The 18,383-nt window shown below is 43.3% G+C and overlaps 1 protein-coding gene across 1 annotated transcript; it reads right to left on the bottom strand.

The window, feature by feature from the left end:
• Nucleotides 1-87: 87 nt before the first annotated feature.
• Nucleotides 88-16,326, bottom strand: LOC121578204 (scm-like with four MBT domains protein 1). Its single transcript, XM_041892402.2, has 21 exons — nucleotides 16,244-16,326; nucleotides 13,642-13,699; nucleotides 13,452-13,546; nucleotides 13,103-13,346; nucleotides 12,817-12,905; nucleotides 12,445-12,697; nucleotides 9,367-9,464; nucleotides 9,161-9,262; nucleotides 8,600-8,762; nucleotides 8,327-8,409; nucleotides 6,493-6,619; nucleotides 6,224-6,337; nucleotides 6,021-6,063; nucleotides 5,837-5,904; nucleotides 5,595-5,734; nucleotides 5,265-5,374; nucleotides 4,929-5,104; nucleotides 2,889-3,067; nucleotides 2,595-2,813; nucleotides 2,331-2,459; nucleotides 88-1,094 (listed from the first exon to the last, which is right to left on the bottom strand). Exons 2-21 carry the CDS (start codon nucleotides 13,664-13,666, stop codon nucleotides 954-956), a joined length of 2,598 nt encoding a protein of 865 aa, XP_041748336.1. The 5' UTR covers nucleotides 13,667-13,699; nucleotides 16,244-16,326; the 3' UTR covers nucleotides 88-953.
• Between the last annotated feature and the right edge of the window lie 2,057 nt (nucleotides 16,327-18,383).

Genomic DNA, 18,383 nt, shown 5'->3' with positions numbered 1-18,383 from the left:
CCACTCATGTTGATATGACGTAAAGGTTAATGTGCTCGACGTGCCAACGGGATCATGGGAAGTGTAGTAAAGATCTTGAAACTCATGGGGATGAGAGTCAGGTTTTTATTCCATATTCTCTTAAATATCATATTCCACAAACATATAGATACAATCAAATGAATCAATTCCACTATTTTATCTCCTGTAAAATATATTTGATCTCAGTGGCAGAGATGGATAAATGAGGGAAACTAAAAACTAAAACAGCAAAGAGTTAGTTGGCTCACAAAAATAAAATACCACACAATATCCAGTAGTCTACCAAGGGTTGTAGTAAAAAGGTAAAACTATCAAATTTGAATTCTGCTCTAAAAACACCTACATCCAAATGCTTTTACCACATGCCCTAATGTCTTCAATATGATAAGTTCAAATCTTTCTCAGAGAAGATGAAAGGCTCTTTTGAAAGAAGGCCTTCACAGATACTTTCAAAGCAAATATGTTTTGTAGAAAATCAAGCTATAACCATTAATCACCCTGTTGTACTAGAATAACTTTTAAATATGTACACTATACACAAATACACCCTGCTAGATACACATTGCATACCACAATTTAGTCCAGTGGTTTATTTGTCTTTGTGCTTAGATCCTTGCATTGTCCATGTTTGCAAGTTGATTAAATGAAACCAGGAGTCATTTTGAGACTGTGGGCGAAATAAACCTGAATATGAATTTCCATGTGAGGTGTCTTTACCTAGAATAAAGCGGGGCAAAACCCTCTCTGACCATACAGTAGAAATAGCAAAGAAACAGGAAACAATGGAAGTCTTGACTCATCTGATGTCCATGCCTGACTGCTGCTGTTGAGCTGGGCCTGGGTGCAGGGTCCAAAGGATGTCCAGTAAATCAGTTATGGAATCATTTCAGGTTACTGACTACGTAATGTTTCTCTTAGTTTAGAACCCTCAGCTACGTAGCAAATTGCTGGTAGAATGCCAGTTTGACCCTTTCGATATGGTGACACAGCTTTATGGCTGGTCCCAGTTTCAGGTCCATACACTCCTGCACCGTGGGCAGGTTGAGAAGGAGCAGAGCCTGTCCATCAATCTCCTGAAAACACAAGCACAGCCATGGGGTTAGACAACAATGGTCATGGATTTAGACCACGGTGTAAACACAGTTACACAGTCAAGATAATTGTTTGTGTGTGTGTGTGTGTGTGTGAATATACAGTACCAGTCAAAAGTTTTAGAACACCTACTCATTCCAGGGTTTTAAATTACAGACAGTGTCACCAGCAAAGCACCATCACACCTCCTCCTCCATGCTTCACGGTGGGAACCACGCTTGTGTAGATAATCCGTTCACCTACTCTGCGTCTCACAAAGACACGGCGGTTGGAACCAAAAATCTCAAATTTGGACTCATCGAGACCAAAGAAAAGATTTCCACCGGTCTAATGTCCATTGCTCGTGTTTCTTGGCCCAAGCAAGTCTCTTCTTATTATTGGTGTCCTTTAGTAATGGTTTCTTTGCAGCAATTCGATCATGAAGGCCTGATTCACGCAGTCTCCTCTGAACAGTTCATGTTGAGATGTGTCTGTTACTTGAACTCTGTGAAATATGTATTTGGGCTGCAATCTGAGGTGCAGTTAACTCTAACTTATCCTCTGCAGCAGAGGTAACTCTGGGTCTTCCTTTCCTGTGACAGTCCTCATGAGAGCCACTTTCATCATAAAGCTTGATGGTTTTTGCGACTGCACTTGAAGAAACATGAAAAGTTCTTGACATTTTCCAGATTGACTGACCTTCACGTCTTAAAGTAATGATGGACTGTCGTTTCGCTTTGCTTATTTGAGCTGTTCTTACCATAATATAGACTTGGTCTTTTACCAAATAGGGCTATCTTCTGTATACCACCCCTACCTTGTCACAACACAACTGATTGGGTCAAACGCATTAATAAGGATATAGATTCCGCAAATTAACTTTTAACAAGGCACACCTGTTATTTGAAATGAATTCCAGGTGACTATCTCATGAAGCTGGTTGAGAGAATGCCAAGAGTGTGCAAAGCTGTCATCAAGGCAAAGGGTGGCTACTTTGAAGAATCTCAAATATATTTTGATTTGTTTATCACTTTTTTGGTTACTACATTATTTCATATGTGTTATTTCATAGTTTTGATGTCTTCACTATTATTGTACAATGTAGAAAATAAACCCTGGAATGAGTTGGTGTGTCCAAACCTTTGACTGGTACTGTCGCCTTCGCTCTGCTCTGTCTCTCTGTCTGTCTCTCTGTCTGTCTCTCTGTCTGTCTATATATATATATATACAATTATTACCTGATCCAGGAAAATGCGAGCCAGGGGAGCACAGTCGGTGGTCCTGATGAAACGCACCACATCAGTCACACTCCACTCCAGGGGACTGGTGTCCAAACACAGCTTCTGGGGAGCCTCACCTCTCGAGTGCTGCAAAACACATGCAAGACACAAAGATGCAGTTAATTATGGTGTTTATCTTTAACAGGGACAATAAGGTCTAGACAATGCAACGTACTATATATTAACAGTGAACAAACAAGAAGTCAAAGCACAGTAGTTTACCTTTGGTGAAGGTGGGTGATTTTCATCATCAGAGTAGGATGGGGAGCGAGGTTTCCTGCGCTTTCGGGTTGGCCTGGGCGTTGTGGGAGGAGACGGGGACGGGGTGGGTGGTTGTGACTTCCCAATGGAATATTCTGAATCATCCTGATCATCCTGGAGTTCAGAGCCAGTATCGTCACTCAGAGAGTCATCATCCAGATCCTCCTCCTCTCCACTCCCCTGTGTTAGAGAAAAGGGATGGTTCAGTTTAAAGATGTCTGTGTGTGTGTGTGTGTGTGTGTGTGTGTGTGTTACCTGTGGTGAACCGGCAGGTGTGTTGTCAAGTGAGGCTGAGGAGCGTCTCTTCTTATGGACGAAGAGTTGCTTCCTCCTCTTCCTCCTCCTACCTCTCATCTTCACCCCCCCTTCCAGGTTAGAGTGCCCCCCTGGTGGGCGGCCAACTCGCCTACTCTTCTTCTTACCATAGTAATAAGCTGCAGAGAACAAATCAATATTACAATCTTAGTCCTCCTGAGCATTATGCATCCAATACTTTACCATAGACAGATGCATAACGAAGTACACATAAAAACAGACACTGGTTCCCCTTTATCTCAATAACACCAGATGTTTTAATACCAGTTTTCACAGATATGCATTTGATCTAGAGTGACTGATTAGGTGCTTGACTTGGGCAGGGGCTCACCGGAGCTGAGTAAGGCACCTCAAATGTTCTACTGCTTGAGCTCCTGTCCCGCTTCTAGAATATTAGCTCAAAAGTATTGTGGAGCACCTGCATCTAAATATAAACAGTACCCAAAATGAGTACCGGCACCTACTGTACCAGTCAAAAGTTTGGACACACCTACTCATTCCAGGGTTTTTCTTTCTTTTGATTATTTTCTACATTGTAGAATAATAGTGAAGACATCAAAACTATGAAATAACACATATGGAAACATGTAGTAACCCAAAAAAGTGTTGAACAAATCAAAATATATTTGAGATTTTTCAAAGTAGCCACCCGTTGCACACTCTTGGAATTCTCACAACCAGCTTCATGGAATGCATTTCAATTAACAGGTGTGCCTTGTTAAAAGTTAATTTGTGGAATTTATATCCTTATTAATGCGTTTGACCCAATCAGTTGTGTTGTGACAAGGTAGGGGTGGTATACAGAAGATAGCCCTATTTGGTAAAAGACCAAGTCCAGATTATGGCAAGAACAGCTCAAATAAGCAAAGAGAAATGACAGTCCATCATTACTTTAAGACATGAAGGTCAGTCAATCCGGAAAATTTCAATAACTTTTAGTTTCTTCGAGTGCAGTCGCAAAATCTATCAAGCGCTATGATGAAACTGGCTGTCATGAGAACCTCCACAGGAAAGGAAGACCCAGAGTTCCCTCTGCTGCAGATGATAAGTTAGAGTTAACTGCATCTCAGATTGCAGCCCAAATACATGCTTCACAGAGTTCAAGTAACAGACATCTCAACATCAACTGTTCAGAGGAGACTGTGTGAATCAGGCCTTCATGGTCGAATTGCTGCAAAGAAACCACTACTAAAGGACACCAATAAGAAGAAGAGACTTGCTTGGGCCAAGAAACACGAGCAATGGACATTAGACCGGTGAAAATCTGTCCTTTGGTCTGAGTCCAAATTTGAGAATGTTGATTCCAACCGCCGTGTCTTTGTGAGACGCAGAGTAGGTGAACGGATGATCATTGCATGTGTAGTTCCCACCGTGAAGCATGGAGGAGGTGGTGAGAGGGTGCTTTGCTGGTGACACTGTCTGTGATTTATTTAGAATTCAAGGCACACTTAACCAGCATGGCTACCACAGCATTCTGCAGCGATACGCCATCCCATCTTGTTTGCGCTTAGTGGGACTGTCATTTGTTTTTCTACAGGACAATGACCCAAAACACACCTCCAGGCTGTGTAAGGGCTATTTGACCAAGGAGAGTGATGGAGTGCTGCATCAGATGATCTGGCCTCCACAATCACCCGACCTCAACCCAATTGAGATGGTTTGGGATATGTGGGAACTCCTTCAAGACTGTTGGAAAAGCATTCCTCATGAAGCTGGTTGAGAGAATGCCAAGAGTGTGCAAAGCTGTCATCAAGGCAAAGGGTGGATACTTTGAAGAATCTAAAATATATTTTGATTTGTTTAACACTTTTTTGGTTACTAAATGATTCCATATGTGTTATTTCATAGTTTTGATGTCTTCATTATTATTATACAATATAGAAAATACTAAAAAGAAAGAAAAACCCTTGAATGAGTAGGTGTGTCCAAACTTTGACTGGTACTGTATTTCAGTCCAAGTCAAGCACTGGTGACACATACTGTATTTGGTCTTGGTGAGCACAGAACAGTTCTCTGTGCAGCGCTCCAGAACCATGCGAGGTCCAAACAGGTTTGGGCAACACTCCAGCTTGATGCAGGTCTTCCTACAAAACTCAGCCACGCAGTCTGCTGTACGCACTATCTCCACTGTAGCCCGGTAACTCTTTCCCTTGTACCTGCCGGTCAAAAACAGATCTTCAGGTTAGCAACGCTAGGAACGCTTAGCCAGGCCAAGTACACACTTTAATCATCAACTCAATCACAAATATGAGCAGAAAAGTTACAAAGTGCATGAGGTGATCTTAATGGCGTTATGATAGAGAATGTGTTCCTCACTTGGCTTTGAGCGTCTCTCCATGGCCGTGCCAGCGGCCCTCCTGGTCCAGCTGCAGTTCCCTGAGCACCCGGCTGGGCTTGTAGGCAGAGTTGATCAGCAGAGTCAACACCTGGACAGCACACAGGGAGACGGAGAGAGACATGAAGGGGTTAGCATGGATACTATTCCCAGTCTAAGTGGGACGTGAGAAGGGATCTTTTGGCATACTACAATTTCGCCCTATTACCAACTGCCCTTAGGAGATTTTAGTTTACTTTGGAGTATATTGTAATATATAGTTATAACACTGTATAGTATAGTTGTTCCAATCCCACTCAGGTGCTCCTCACCTCTTTGAGCACCAGAACACAGTTGCCAGGGCCGACAAACTGGGGAAGCTCAGCGATGCGGCCCTTGTTCAGGTAGGGGCCAGAGAAGCAGCGGTGGTTGAAGTAGATCTTGGGACAGCAGTACTTCCCGTTCCCCTGTCCTGTACACAAAACAACACACACAATGTAAGAGCTGTGCCTCACCTTAGAAACAATCCTAATGTATTTCTCCAGGATGTCTAGATGAGAAAGAGAACTCTCACCAGTTGCTGATTGGCTGGTCATCTGCTGCTTGAGTGAGTCAGGTGTTGAGGATTTGGGTGGTGCTCGGCTTTAGGGACAAAGATACAGGTTAGGGGTCAAAGTGCATGGAATTAGAATGTTAACCAATCAAAAGTGGACAAACAGCCAATGATAGAGTCCTTCCTTTCCCATAGGCCTACTTACTGTTTCTCAGGCTGCACCACAGCAATCCTCCTCTGCTTCTCAACTGTAAGACAATGTATAATCACCATGAATAAAACTACTAAAACTATACACGGTACTGTCAAATATGGTGACTGCAATATTAACACTTCCATGCATATTGTGGCATGGCACCCCTTCAGATTAGAGAGGAACACAGAGGGATACTATTTTGGGACGCCCACCTTCGGGCTTGATGGGGTACAGCAGAGGGTAACCGTTGGTCTCACACCAGCTGACAGGGAAGATGTCCAACGAGTCCACATGAGCTATAAGCTCTGGCATAGCCTGTTTCAGCCCTGGACACACAGAGAGAAAAATGATGTAGACACACATGACTTATTAATGATCTAATATCAATACCATCATTGTGAACAAGCTCACAATTAAATGGTCTCAAACTAAGCTTTAAAAATGCAGGGCCCAGATATGAGGCATAGCTACAGGTTCTCACCTTCCAGGCCAAGCCAGATATGTTGCCCTTTGACCTTGGTTACTGATGCCACGTGAATGTGCTCAGGTGAGAGTGGGTTGACCGCTTCCAGCTTCATGGCCTCTTTAAAGCTGTGATCAGACTGTTCCTGAGATAGAGAGACATCAGGAGAGAGAGATTATTCATTGTCCCGGTTCACCCATGCTATACAGTGGGGGGAAAAAGTATTTAGTCAGCCACCAATTGTGCAAGTTCTCCCACTTAAAAAGATGAGAGAGGCCTGTAATTTTCATCCTAGGTACACGTCAACTATGACAGACAAATTGAGGGGAAAAAAATCCAGAAAATCACATTGTAGGATTTTTTATGAATTTATTTGCAAATTATGGTGGAAAATAAGTATTTGGTCACCTACAAACAAGCAAGATTTCTGGCTCTCACAGACCTGTAACTTCTTCTTTAAGAGGCTCCTCTGTCCTCCACTCGTTACCTGTATTAATGGCACCTGTTTGAACTTGTTATCAGTATAAAAGACACCTGTCCACAGCCTCAAACAGTCACACTCCAAACTCCACTATGGCCAAGACCAAGGAGCTGTCAAAGGACACCAGAAACAAAATTGTAGACCTGCACCAGGCTGGGAAGACTGAATCTGCAATAGGTAAGCAGCTTGGTTTGAAGAAATCAACTGTGGGAGCAATTATTAGGAAATGGAAGACCACTGATAATCTCCCTCGATCTGGGGCTCCACGCAAGATCTCACCCCGTGGGGTCAAAATGATCACAAGAACGGTGAGCAAAAATCCCAGAACCACACGGGGGGACCTAGTGAATGACCTGCAGAGAGCTGGGACCAAAGTAACAAAGCCTACCATCAGTAACATACTACGCCGCCAGGGACTCAAATCCTGCAGTGCCAGACGTGTCCCCCTGCTTAAGCCAGTACATGTCCAGGCCCGTCTGAAGTTTGCTAGAGTGCATTTGGATGATCCAGAAGAGGATTGGGAGAATGTCATATGGTCAGATGAAACCAAAATAGAACTTTTTGGTAAAAACTCAACTCGTCGTGTTTGGAGGACAAAGAATGCTGAGTTGCATCCAAAGAACACCATACCTACTGTGAAGCATGGGGGTGGAAACATCATGCTTTGGGGCTGTTTTTCTGCAAAGGGACTAGGACGACTGATCCGTGTAAAGGAAAGAATGAATGGGGCCATGTATCGTGAGATTTTGAGTGAAAACCTCCTTCCATCAGCAAGGGCATTGAAGATGAAACGTGGCTGGGTCTTTCAGCATGACAATGATCCCAAACACACCGCCCGGGCAACGAAGGAGTGGCTTCGTAAGAAGCATTTCAAGGTCCTGGAGTGGCCTAGCCAGTCTCCAGATCTCAACCCCATAGAAAATCTTTGGAGGGAGTTGAAAGTCCGTGTTGCCCAGCGACAGCCCCAAAACATCACTGCTCTAGAGGAGATCGGCATGGAGGAATGGGCCAAAATACCAGCAACAGTGTGTGAAAACCTTTTGAAGAAACGTTTGACCTGTGTCATTGCCAACAAAGGGTATATAACAAACTATTGAGAAACTTTTGTTATTGACCAAATACTTATTTTCCACCATCATTTGCAAATAAATACATTAAAAATCCTACAATGTGATTGTCTTGAAAAAATTTGTCTCATTTTGTCTGTCATAGTTGACGTGTACCTATGGTGAAAATTACAGGCCTCTCTCATCTTTTTAAGTGGGAGAACTTGCACAATTGGTGGCTGACTAAATACTTTTTTCCCCCCACAATTCATGTTATAACATGCATTGTTCTATGAGGCCATTTTTCAGACAGCGCTTGACTCACTGTGGGGAAGCAGTTTTGGGGTGCTGCCTCAGCCTCACACTGTTTCAGGTAGTCTGCCCAGTCAAAGTCCTGCCCCTGGTACCCTGAGAGAGAGAGCGAGAGAGAGAGACAGAGAGACAGAGAGACAGAGAGAGAGAGAGACAGAGAGACAGAGAGAGAGAGAGAGAGAGAGAGAGAGATAGGAGAGATACCACAATACAATTAGCTTAACGTTTTAAAAGAAAGTTGAGCACAGTTTTAAAAGTAGCTCTGTAAATGTTAGTGTTTCCCGACCTGGTGGGGGGCTGAGCGGGAGGCCGTTCTTCAGGCTCCACTGGACGGGAAAGATCCTAGGACTGTCCCTGTGACACAGGAAGGAATTCCGACCGCCATCTGACACCAAATCATTACCACAGAGATTGTCCATCTTTACCAGGAAGTACTGGTCATTGAACACCTGAAGAGGAGAGGTCGGGTATCACATCATACTCATGTTGGCACTATGCAGTAGTTACTCTACCCTTCCTCCATGACCATATCACAACCAAAGCTAGCCTTACATACACTACCATACTGTATCTCACTGACAACACACTTCTGCTTGGAGTGGATAGACTCCCAGAGTGTACATGGGTACTATGTCAGGATTCATCTCTACTCTCCTAGCCCTGAGATGAACACTGATCTGAGTGGACCGAATAGGCAGCAACAATATGGTGGAAACTGTTGGGTGGAGTGCCTTCACTACTGTACAACCATCATCCAACCCAGTCATATTAATTCTGGTCTGGGAAGGACGTATTCAGACAAATCCAGGAGCCTGAGGAGAGAGGAGGACAGTAAAGAGGTTGTTACCTTGGTAACGGTGGCAGGACTGATGCAGAAAGGGGATGCAGGGTCAACAGCCTCCAGTTTCATCCCCTCAGTGAAGCAGTGGGCAGCGATGGGAGGCCGGTCCTGAAGCATGCACACACCACACAGTGATGGCTTGTTATATCAATATTGCACAGGTATTCCACAGACTTGTAATGTTAGTACATAATGCTTGGTAGTGCCTTCACCTTATAGAACTCCTCAAAGAGGGCTTCACCATGAGGCTGATCAATCATCCTCTGTCTGACCTCCTCCCACTTCTCCTCTGTGTGCAGGGGGACCAGGGCTGAAAAAAGCAAGCACACACACAAATTATCATGTTAAACAGTAAAAACCGCAACCTCCGATTTATTCAAAAATCATATTTTGCTTTCTGCATCGTAACCCTTTGATGCGTAAAATGACATATTTGTGATCATTGTTGAGTGGTCCCTGCAGCGTACCATTGCAAATATGTGGTTGGAACAGTAGCAACAGAACGCATGATGCCACAAACGTGCCTAAACGGCATTGTTGTCTGAAAAGCATCTAAACATTGTTTTGTACTGATGGGAAATAAAGGTATTCACAACTTTATTCCTCAATTTCACCTTTTATTGTAAAAGATAAATGCGAACTTCATCATCCAAGCGTCACACGGAACGCATCCACAGCCAAACTCATTCCATAAACCAGTCTAAATAACAGGTTGCGCTGACAAAAACAACAACAACCGGTTAGCGACCTAACAGCTAGAATTGTTTACAATGTACCACATCTCTGGTGAGCACATGCAGAAACGTAATATTGTTTAGAAAAGAGATGCGTGTCAGCTAAGCTAACAGCGGCTAAATTCTTTATGATGGCAGCCATGTTTGTTTATGTTTGACAAGTGAAAACTCCGTAATCCCAGAATGCCATTCACTATAAGACACAAATAAATAAAGTCAAAGTGAAAGATGGCTGCGCCAAATATGAACTTAGTTTGGCCACTTTCAGCATATTATAAATATTCGATGTAGTTGTTACAGTGTATACAAGAACCGGAGCACATGACCTGGTAAGTCGTTTACAGTGTTTGACAAATCACAAAGCAAATAAAATGTTATCACCTCACAGATCATCACCCCAAATACAAGCCTACTGCCTAGCCTAACCATAGTGCGAAAGCTAAACAGGGTTGCCAGATATAGTTGAAACCATTTTAGGATGGTTTGTGGTGGGGTTCATGGTATCGTGGGGGGAAATGATGCAGGAAATATTACTATGAGGGGGGATATATCAATAAATGGGGGGCAAACACAGGATAAGTTTATCAGCTAAATAAACTTAAACTCTTTAAGGGGGGTATGAGCTGGCAACCTGGAGTAACGATAGCATTAGCTCATCATAAATCAGTACAACCTTCCAGAAAGTATTTTACACACATCATACACTACATGACCAAAAGTATGTGGACACCTGCTCGTCGAACATCTCATTCTAAAATCATGGGCATTAATATGGAGTTGGTCCCCCTTTGCTGCTATAACAGCCTCCACTCTTCTGGGAAGGCTTTCCACTAGATGTTGGAACATTGCTGCGGGGACTTGCTTCCATTCAGCCACAAGAGCATTAGTGAGGTTGAGCATTGATGTTGGACAATTAGGCCTGGACAATTAGGCCTGGCTCGGAATCAGCATTCCAATTCATCCCAAAGGTGTTCGATGGGGTTGAGGTCAGGGCTCTGTGCAGGCCAGTCAAGTTCTTCCACATCGATCTTGACAAACCATTTCTGTATGGACCTCGCTTTGTGCACTGGGGCATTGTCATGCTGAAACAGGAAAGGGCCTTCCCCAAACTGTTGCCACAAAGTTGGAAGCACAGAATCGTCTAGAATGTCACTGTATGCTGTAGCGCTAAGATTTCCCTTCACTGGAACTAAGGGGCCTAGCCCACACCATGAAAAACAGCCCCAGACCATTATTCCTCCTCCACCACACTTTACAGTTGGCACTATGCATTAGGGCAAGTGGCGTTCTCTTGGCATCTGACAAACTCAGATTCGTCCGTTGGACTGCCAGATGGTGAAGTGTGATTCATCACTCCAGAGAACGCGTTTCCACTGCTCCAGAGTCCAATGGCAGCGAGCTTTACATCACTCCAGCCAACACTTGGCATTACGCATGGTGATCTTAGGCTTGTGTGCGGCTGCTCGGCCATGGAAACCCATTTCATGAAGCTCCCAACGAACGACAGACGATGTTTTCGCAATACGCGCTTCAGCACTCGGTGGTCCTGTTCTGTGAGCTTGTGTGGCCTACCACTTCACGGCTGAGTCGTTGTTGCTCCAAGACGTTTCCACTTCACAATAACACGAACTGACTTGTTGGAAAGGTGGCATCCTATGACGGTGCCACGTTGAAAGTCAATGAGCTCTTCAGTAAGGCCATTATATTGCCAATGTTTGTCTATAGAGATTGCATGGTGGTGTGCTCGATTTTATACGCCTGTCAGCAACGGGTGTGGCTGAAATAGCCAAATCCACTAATTTGAAGGGGTGTCCATATACTTTTGTATATATAGTGTGTCTCCATTACAATCTATGCAAGAATCGGAATGCATGATTTGTCACCAGTACTTGAAAACGTGAATAAAACAGTAAATACATTATGCTCCATACATACATACAGTGTGCTACAGTAGAAATGACAAGACGATACAGAAACTATAATGATAAAGTAATAAGGAACTTACTTTGATAGGAACGCACACGTCCAAAGTTATTATTTGTAAGGAAAACAACAATCAAGGCAATGTGGCCGCAAGCTGGATAATGTCCCAGGAGATGACTGGAGATGCGCAAATGTCTGCATACTTGATCTGGAAACACTGGGGAAGTGCTTGGGCTCTCCTCCAAGGGAGAAGTTTGTCCAGTTCAGTAAAGCCTCAAACATAAATTGTCCGCAACAGTGAAACGGGCTACTCCTATGTGAATTAATGAGGAGGCAGAACACACCTCAATTCAAACTGTTGTTCAAAAGAAACACTTGTTAGAAAATCATTTGAAATTGACAAGTTGAAACATAGCCTATAGATAATTAGCAGGCAGCGTGCTTTGGTTTGAGGACAGCGCGGGTTAACTGTCCTGTTGCGTAACAATCACATTTTGGAACAGTGAGTGCATTCTGACATCACGCGCATAAAAAACTCACGCTGGGGCGACCGTTAGAGATTTCTGGAACTCACGCGTGAAAAGGTTAAAATTGAATTTCCCCAAGGTCTTTTTGAAAAGATGATCAGCTTACCTGAAGGAGGCCTGAGGGTGCAGCCATGCTCCTTGGCCCAGCCAGGTGGGTGGAGGTGGGGGTGCAGGTAGTAGAGCCAGAGGGTGGAGTGTGTTTCAGGGAGCCCCTCTGTGCCCACTAGGCGTAGTCTCAGCCTGCCACCCACATTCTCCTCCACCTCAGCACCCCACGCCACCCCAGGGTCAACACGGTCCTGCAGCTCCACACTGCAGCCTGGAGACAGCAGGTCCACCGGGTCCTTACCACGCTGGGGCTACATACACACACACACACACACACAGACGTGTAAGAACTCACGTAAGGAGTTCAAAACCCATGCTTATCTGTCATACCTTCCCAGTTGTTCCAGTTTATAACTGAGCACCCCCTTACCCCTTCCAGAAGGTTGGCAGGTGCACTGCACTTCTCAGCCAGGGCTTTCTCCAGGACACCCTGCCAGTCTGGCTGCTTCTCTCTCACACCTGAGGGGGGCGATGGAGAGGCACGGTTACAGAATATGGAAAGAAGCCTCCGGAATTTCTTTAGAAAACCACGTTTTAGATTTCACTGTAATAACAGGGAGTGGAAAGATAATTATACAACTTCTTCAGATGAACTTTATTAATTTTTTAACAACACCCGTCCAACTGAGTTCCCTCCCCGGCCATAGTTCTCTTACCCTCGGGGGGTCTCATGGGTTTGCCCTGCTGCCGGCTCCAGCCCAGGGGGTGGAGGTCCGCCGTCATGATGTCACACCAGAAGTCAGCGCGGCGGTCATCGTGGTAACCCTCATAGCGCAGGAGGAGCAGCTGGCCACAGGTGGTGATGATGGTCGCCAGCCAGTAGGGTTGGTCGGGCTCCGAACGCACACACACCTCCAGCTTCATACCTGGAGTCAGACCTGTCTGCATGCCCTGATCCACCTGGGGAGAATTAAATAGGAAAATATCTTATAAGGTGAATTTGGGATTAAGAGTGTGAATATTGTGTGTGGTTATGAGAGGAGTGTGAGCAGTCTCAATACTTACGTGTTTGAAGGCATGGTGGGGCACAGACACTGTCCCATTTTCCTCCAGATAGTCATCCCAGTTAAAGTCAGACACATGCTGACTAGAGTCCCCATCTGCAACACACACACACACACCAGTTCAGTTAATTGTGTTATGTTGAAAGCCCTCTTCACCAGTAACAAAGCTGTAGGTCCATGTTGTTTCTCACCAGACTCCAGCGACTCATGACTCATGTCGGCTCCTCCTACAAGCCAAGTCTAGAAGCTCTGGGGAAGAAAGGAGAGCTGGATTATTATTTGTGTTTGACAGCAAAAATCAGGAGAGCAAGTAAGAATAGTAGGTGGTTGTTAAAAGTGGTATAGCTGGTGAAAGGGATGTAATTTGTCCAGTGATTACATTTAATTTTTGTGAAAGGTGAGGGGGCTTGCGAAATAAAAGCATAAACAAAGTTTAGTTAATGTGTGAGAGAGAAGTGAAACTGAGAATATTTAGATAAGGGTTTTGAAAATACTAATTATCCCTCTTGCTAAATTTCTAAAAGCATGAGTGAGGCCTCTTAAAGAGACAACAACTTTGAACCAAAGTTGAGCTGTAGGCTTATAGCCAGAGTGACAACAAAGCAGATTAAATCATTTAACATAAAAGAGAAATGGCATTTATATACTGAGCATGAGAGAGCATTGGAGATGACAATAGCTGATAGGTTTGTGTAAAGGATGCGGAGGATAGCTGCTCTGTCACTGCTGCTCCATTCAGCAGGGCTGTCAGACCAGTCTTTGTCAAATCTGATGTCTCTATTAAAGTAGAGACAGCCGTCAGACAGGGTCCTTCTGACCACCGCCCGGACACCGCGACCCAGGATCAGCCCATCCTTTCACCCACAACCCTGCTGCCCTCAGAGTACACACACACACACACAGAGCTATCCAACCAAGCCCAACTGAATCTTTGGACATTCACAGACAGCGTAAAGGGCCTCATTGTGCTGGAGGTCATACTCTGGTCTCACACTAGGGAGGATAAAAAGAGCAGCAGAGCCATTTAGCCATTTTCAAAGAGCCAGCCCTCAGTGTTGAGGTGTATTCTAATACCCGATGAGCCCAAAAAAGTATTCTAAAAGTTGTTGATAAAGATTGAAAATGTCAGCAAGTTTATTTTAATATGATATAGACAAATTAGAATGAAGCTGAGAAGGGAAGGATGAGGGGGTTGATGAAATATTATTTTATTATGCTGACATTTCTGGGACTTCATAGCTCATTCTGTTTAACAAACTGTCACTTCATCACCAAAGTGAACAGGAAGACCAACAACTTCCCCTATCGTTTTAAAGAGACCTAGCCAGTACCCACACACACCACCAGGATGCCTGCCTGTTTGACTCTCTCCACCAGAAGATACACCAGCAGAAATACCCTGACTCGCCCTGAAAGAGAAACTAGAATGCATACACAAACACAAGCAGATTTTTAACATGCCACTGACTGAATGAAGTCCTGAGTGATCTCTGGGCAGGAAATGCAAGCAAAATAAATGCATTAATTGGACACACAAGGGTTTGAGAAATGTACTTTAAATTAAAGTGAAGTCTTGATGACATGGGTTTATGTCAAGAATAAAGTTAGACTATTGGGAGTATTTTCATCAAGTGTAACACAATTACAATAATATTAGCCTGTGTGTTTATGATTCCTTATTGTCAGCAATTCGCCTTCACATAGGCTACTTGTTATTTGAGAGATTGTATTTCAGGGTTACATGTTGCCTATGTCAAGTAGGGGCCTCGCACGTCAGAGGGCAGTGTTGGTGTCCCAATGTTGTTGCCCCAGTGTTGTTGCAGTGTTTAAACTGTTATTTGAACTGGATTTTTCGTGTAAATGGCCATAGAAGAGCCTGACCATAAATAGTTCCAACTTAATTAACCAATGGCAGATGTAAATATAAAAGTTAAGGAAAAAACACTTCGTATTGCTATTTCATCGACAAGTCAGAAGAAACAATTTAGCATTTTAGGCTATAGATGCACGTCAATTGAAACAATGTTGCGGTTTATTGCGGCAGGTCAATTGAAACAATGTTGCTGCGATCACTCAAGTTGCATAACTGGGAAGTTGGAGCTGTAGAGAAATAGGCAGCTTAGTGCTTAGGGTAGCCTACGTGGAAATGGCAATGTGTATAGGATAATTTAGGCCCTATCTGTTAGGCTTATTCAATCAACTACAATAAAAAAAAAAAAAAAAAAAGATCGCTAGGCTATTTGTAAAATACACCCGCAGATGTCCATCAAGCTTGTGCAACCTTTATTATATAGGAGCGATATCCAACTAAATAAATGCATTAAGTACATTAACAAAATTTGAGGGAATTTCCAATAGAAGCTCAATAGGTTACTTAGCGCAATATGGATGTTAACGCAATAGCTTTGAACGCACGAGCACCGATGATCCAACTTTCACACTGGAACGTGCACTAAAGAGAAGAACACCGAACGCAATAAAGAACATGTATTTCATAGCCTCTCTGTGTTTATGCCATATAGGTCAGTTCAGATGCCAACCGCACCGCAGTAGAATGCGGCTGATTCCGCACATGCTAAAAACGCCTGTGACTAAGTCAAGTTACTGAACGTCATGGCTTGAGCGATAGGCTATACTAAGCAATACCGGCGCTTGCACTCGACCGAGCCCGAGTCATCTTTTATAGAGACGGGAAAAAAGACGCAGACAGCACCAAAATGTATTATATCATATTAAGATCTTAATAAACAAAATATTGTATGTGAGTATTTGGTCACAAAATCTGATTCTTACCAGTAAATAGTTTTTCAAGTCGGTTTTAGATGCCGTCTCTTTCCGCCTAGTCGTTCACGACCTCATTCCAATATGGCACAAACTGCCACTGCGCATGTTCTGCCGCCTATATCTACGTTCTAAACCCGAGTAGCTGATATTGTCGGCGTTGAGAATAAAAACATGACTTCCATCTTCAAACACAATAAAAATCTAATATCCAACACCAGAATTAACAGATGCAAAGAAACAGAAAACAATGTTTTCTTTTTTATTCAGAAATATACTATTTCAGAGGAGGGAAATAATGTTTATCTTCTTGAACGTTGATTTAGACGGAACCTTTAGCCTACGTTTGGCAAGTTCCCTTATGGATTCAACACTTAGTTAATCGTTGAACTAATTTAGAATATGGATTGCATAGGCCTATATAATCGAGCCACTTTCGTTGAATGGCATTTTTTTCTCCCCAAAACTGTAAAGGTGATATCGACTTTTGCCTGAAACCGCATAAAAGAACTCGATGTTGCTTAATTTTGCTCCATTGTTCGGCACATAAATACATATTGATCTATTAGGCTATAATTGAGAAAAATATTTGTCCTCTTATTAATTAACAACCGAATGCACAATAATATCAGCAGATTATGAAATTGAAGAGAGACACTAATGACAGGGCATTTAAGGGTTTATTTTTTGGGGGGAGGGGGGGCGGACCTGGGCGTGATAAGGTGTTTATTAAATGTTTGGGTGTAGAGCTTTTAGAAATATGCTTTCATGGCGAACCCAATGTGTTCTAGATTTGAAAATCGTTATAAAGAGCCCCGTTTGTTAAAAGCAGGTTCCCAGTACGCTTTGGACTCTATAGGCTAAAGCTTAATCCCCACAAATACCAATCCATTTGGTAAAAAAAAGAATGTCTGAGATGTCTCACAGTTGTTGAGAATGGAAATGGCATAACTAATATTCAATTAATGTGGCATAACAATAATCCATTCGCTAGAATGAACATGTATGAATGGCTTGAACATTAAAACAACAACAATTTTTTGCCTATTTCTTTCCAATTTTACAAACTCGATTTGATCTTTCTTAAATATTTTTTTCCCAACAAGAAGTAGCTGCAGATATGATAATCATCAATAAATCAAAGGGGAAATAGGCCTAGTATGATTTTGAGTCATGACATGGGCCTATGCGGTTTTATTTTGGAGAAAAACCAAGGACGGGGATTTATATTCCTAATATAAGCCTCAGATGTCAATGGTGTCCGAGCTGCAAGGAATATAATAATATGCAACCATAACATGAGCTAATCTTAATTTATGCAGGCTTTATGAGCCTTCTGAGGGCTTGTAAACTTGGCAGATGTCCCAATGATGCAACTTTTCAACCATCGTTGGTTAGTGCAGTGAGCCTATGTGATGACAGGCAGAGACGAAGGGAGCGGACTCAAGAGGACAGTTGCCGTGCGCACTGCAGGAATGTCGTCGGCCTCGAAGGCTCGGACAATGAGGAGACGAATAGTCATTGTAGCACATGGCCGCTAGATGGCAGGGTAGTCAACCTATTGTAACCTACTGTCAAAAGCAGGGGCGTTGCTACGATTTGAGGACATTGGGGGCTTAGCCCAAAGCCAGAGGTTGAACCCTAGTAGTGGGGTCTGGGGGTCTCCCCTGGAAGAAAAAAATATATAATTCAACAGCTAAATGCATCAATATGGTGGACTTTGAGATGAACATTGAAGGATGAAATATAATAAGAAGGTAAAAAAAAAAAAAAGTATGTCATATTCAAAAGCCAATACAATATAAATACCATACAAGACATTCAGGTAACTTGCACCTCCCCACCTGCCACAGCAGTGGCGTCAGTTCAGCTAAACCTAGGGTATGGCAAAGTGGGGTGTGGGAGGGGGAATGGAATTTTTTGGAAGTTGAAGCTCATTTACTGCATTTATTCACAATTAAAAAACTCTAAAATGCTATTTGGAGAACAGCAAAAACAAACAAAAATGACCCCAGCCATTAATGATCACCGCAATATTAGGTTTAAAGGTCTATGGAACGGCGTGTACAATGTCAACCACTACTCAACCTCATAAATTGACTGATTTACTTGTGGACGGAGCACATACAGTGCAACATGAAATAGATGCATA

The sequence above is a fragment of the Coregonus clupeaformis genome, chromosome 12 (genome assembly GCF_020615455.1).
Source record: "Coregonus clupeaformis isolate EN_2021a chromosome 12, ASM2061545v1, whole genome shotgun sequence".
Classification (NCBI taxonomy): Eukaryota; Metazoa; Chordata; class Actinopteri; order Salmoniformes; family Salmonidae; genus Coregonus; species Coregonus clupeaformis.
The sequence above is the reverse complement of the archived record's forward strand: the minus strand, read 5'-3'. Positions and strand labels throughout refer to the sequence as shown.

Excerpts from the sequence above, each read along its gene's own strand:
- LOC121578204 (XM_041892402.2), bottom strand. The coding sequence starts at position 13,666 with ATGAGTCATGAGTCGCTGGAGTCTG. Across the intron at positions 9,465-12,444 it reads CACCCTCAGGCCTCCTTCAG|CCCTGGTCCCCCTGCACACA; the intron begins GTAAGCTGATCA and ends TGCTTTTTTCAG. Across the intron at positions 5,735-5,836 it reads GACCAGCCAATCAGCAACTG|GACAGGGGAACGGGAAGTAC; the intron begins GTGAGAGTTCTC and ends TTTTGTGTACAG.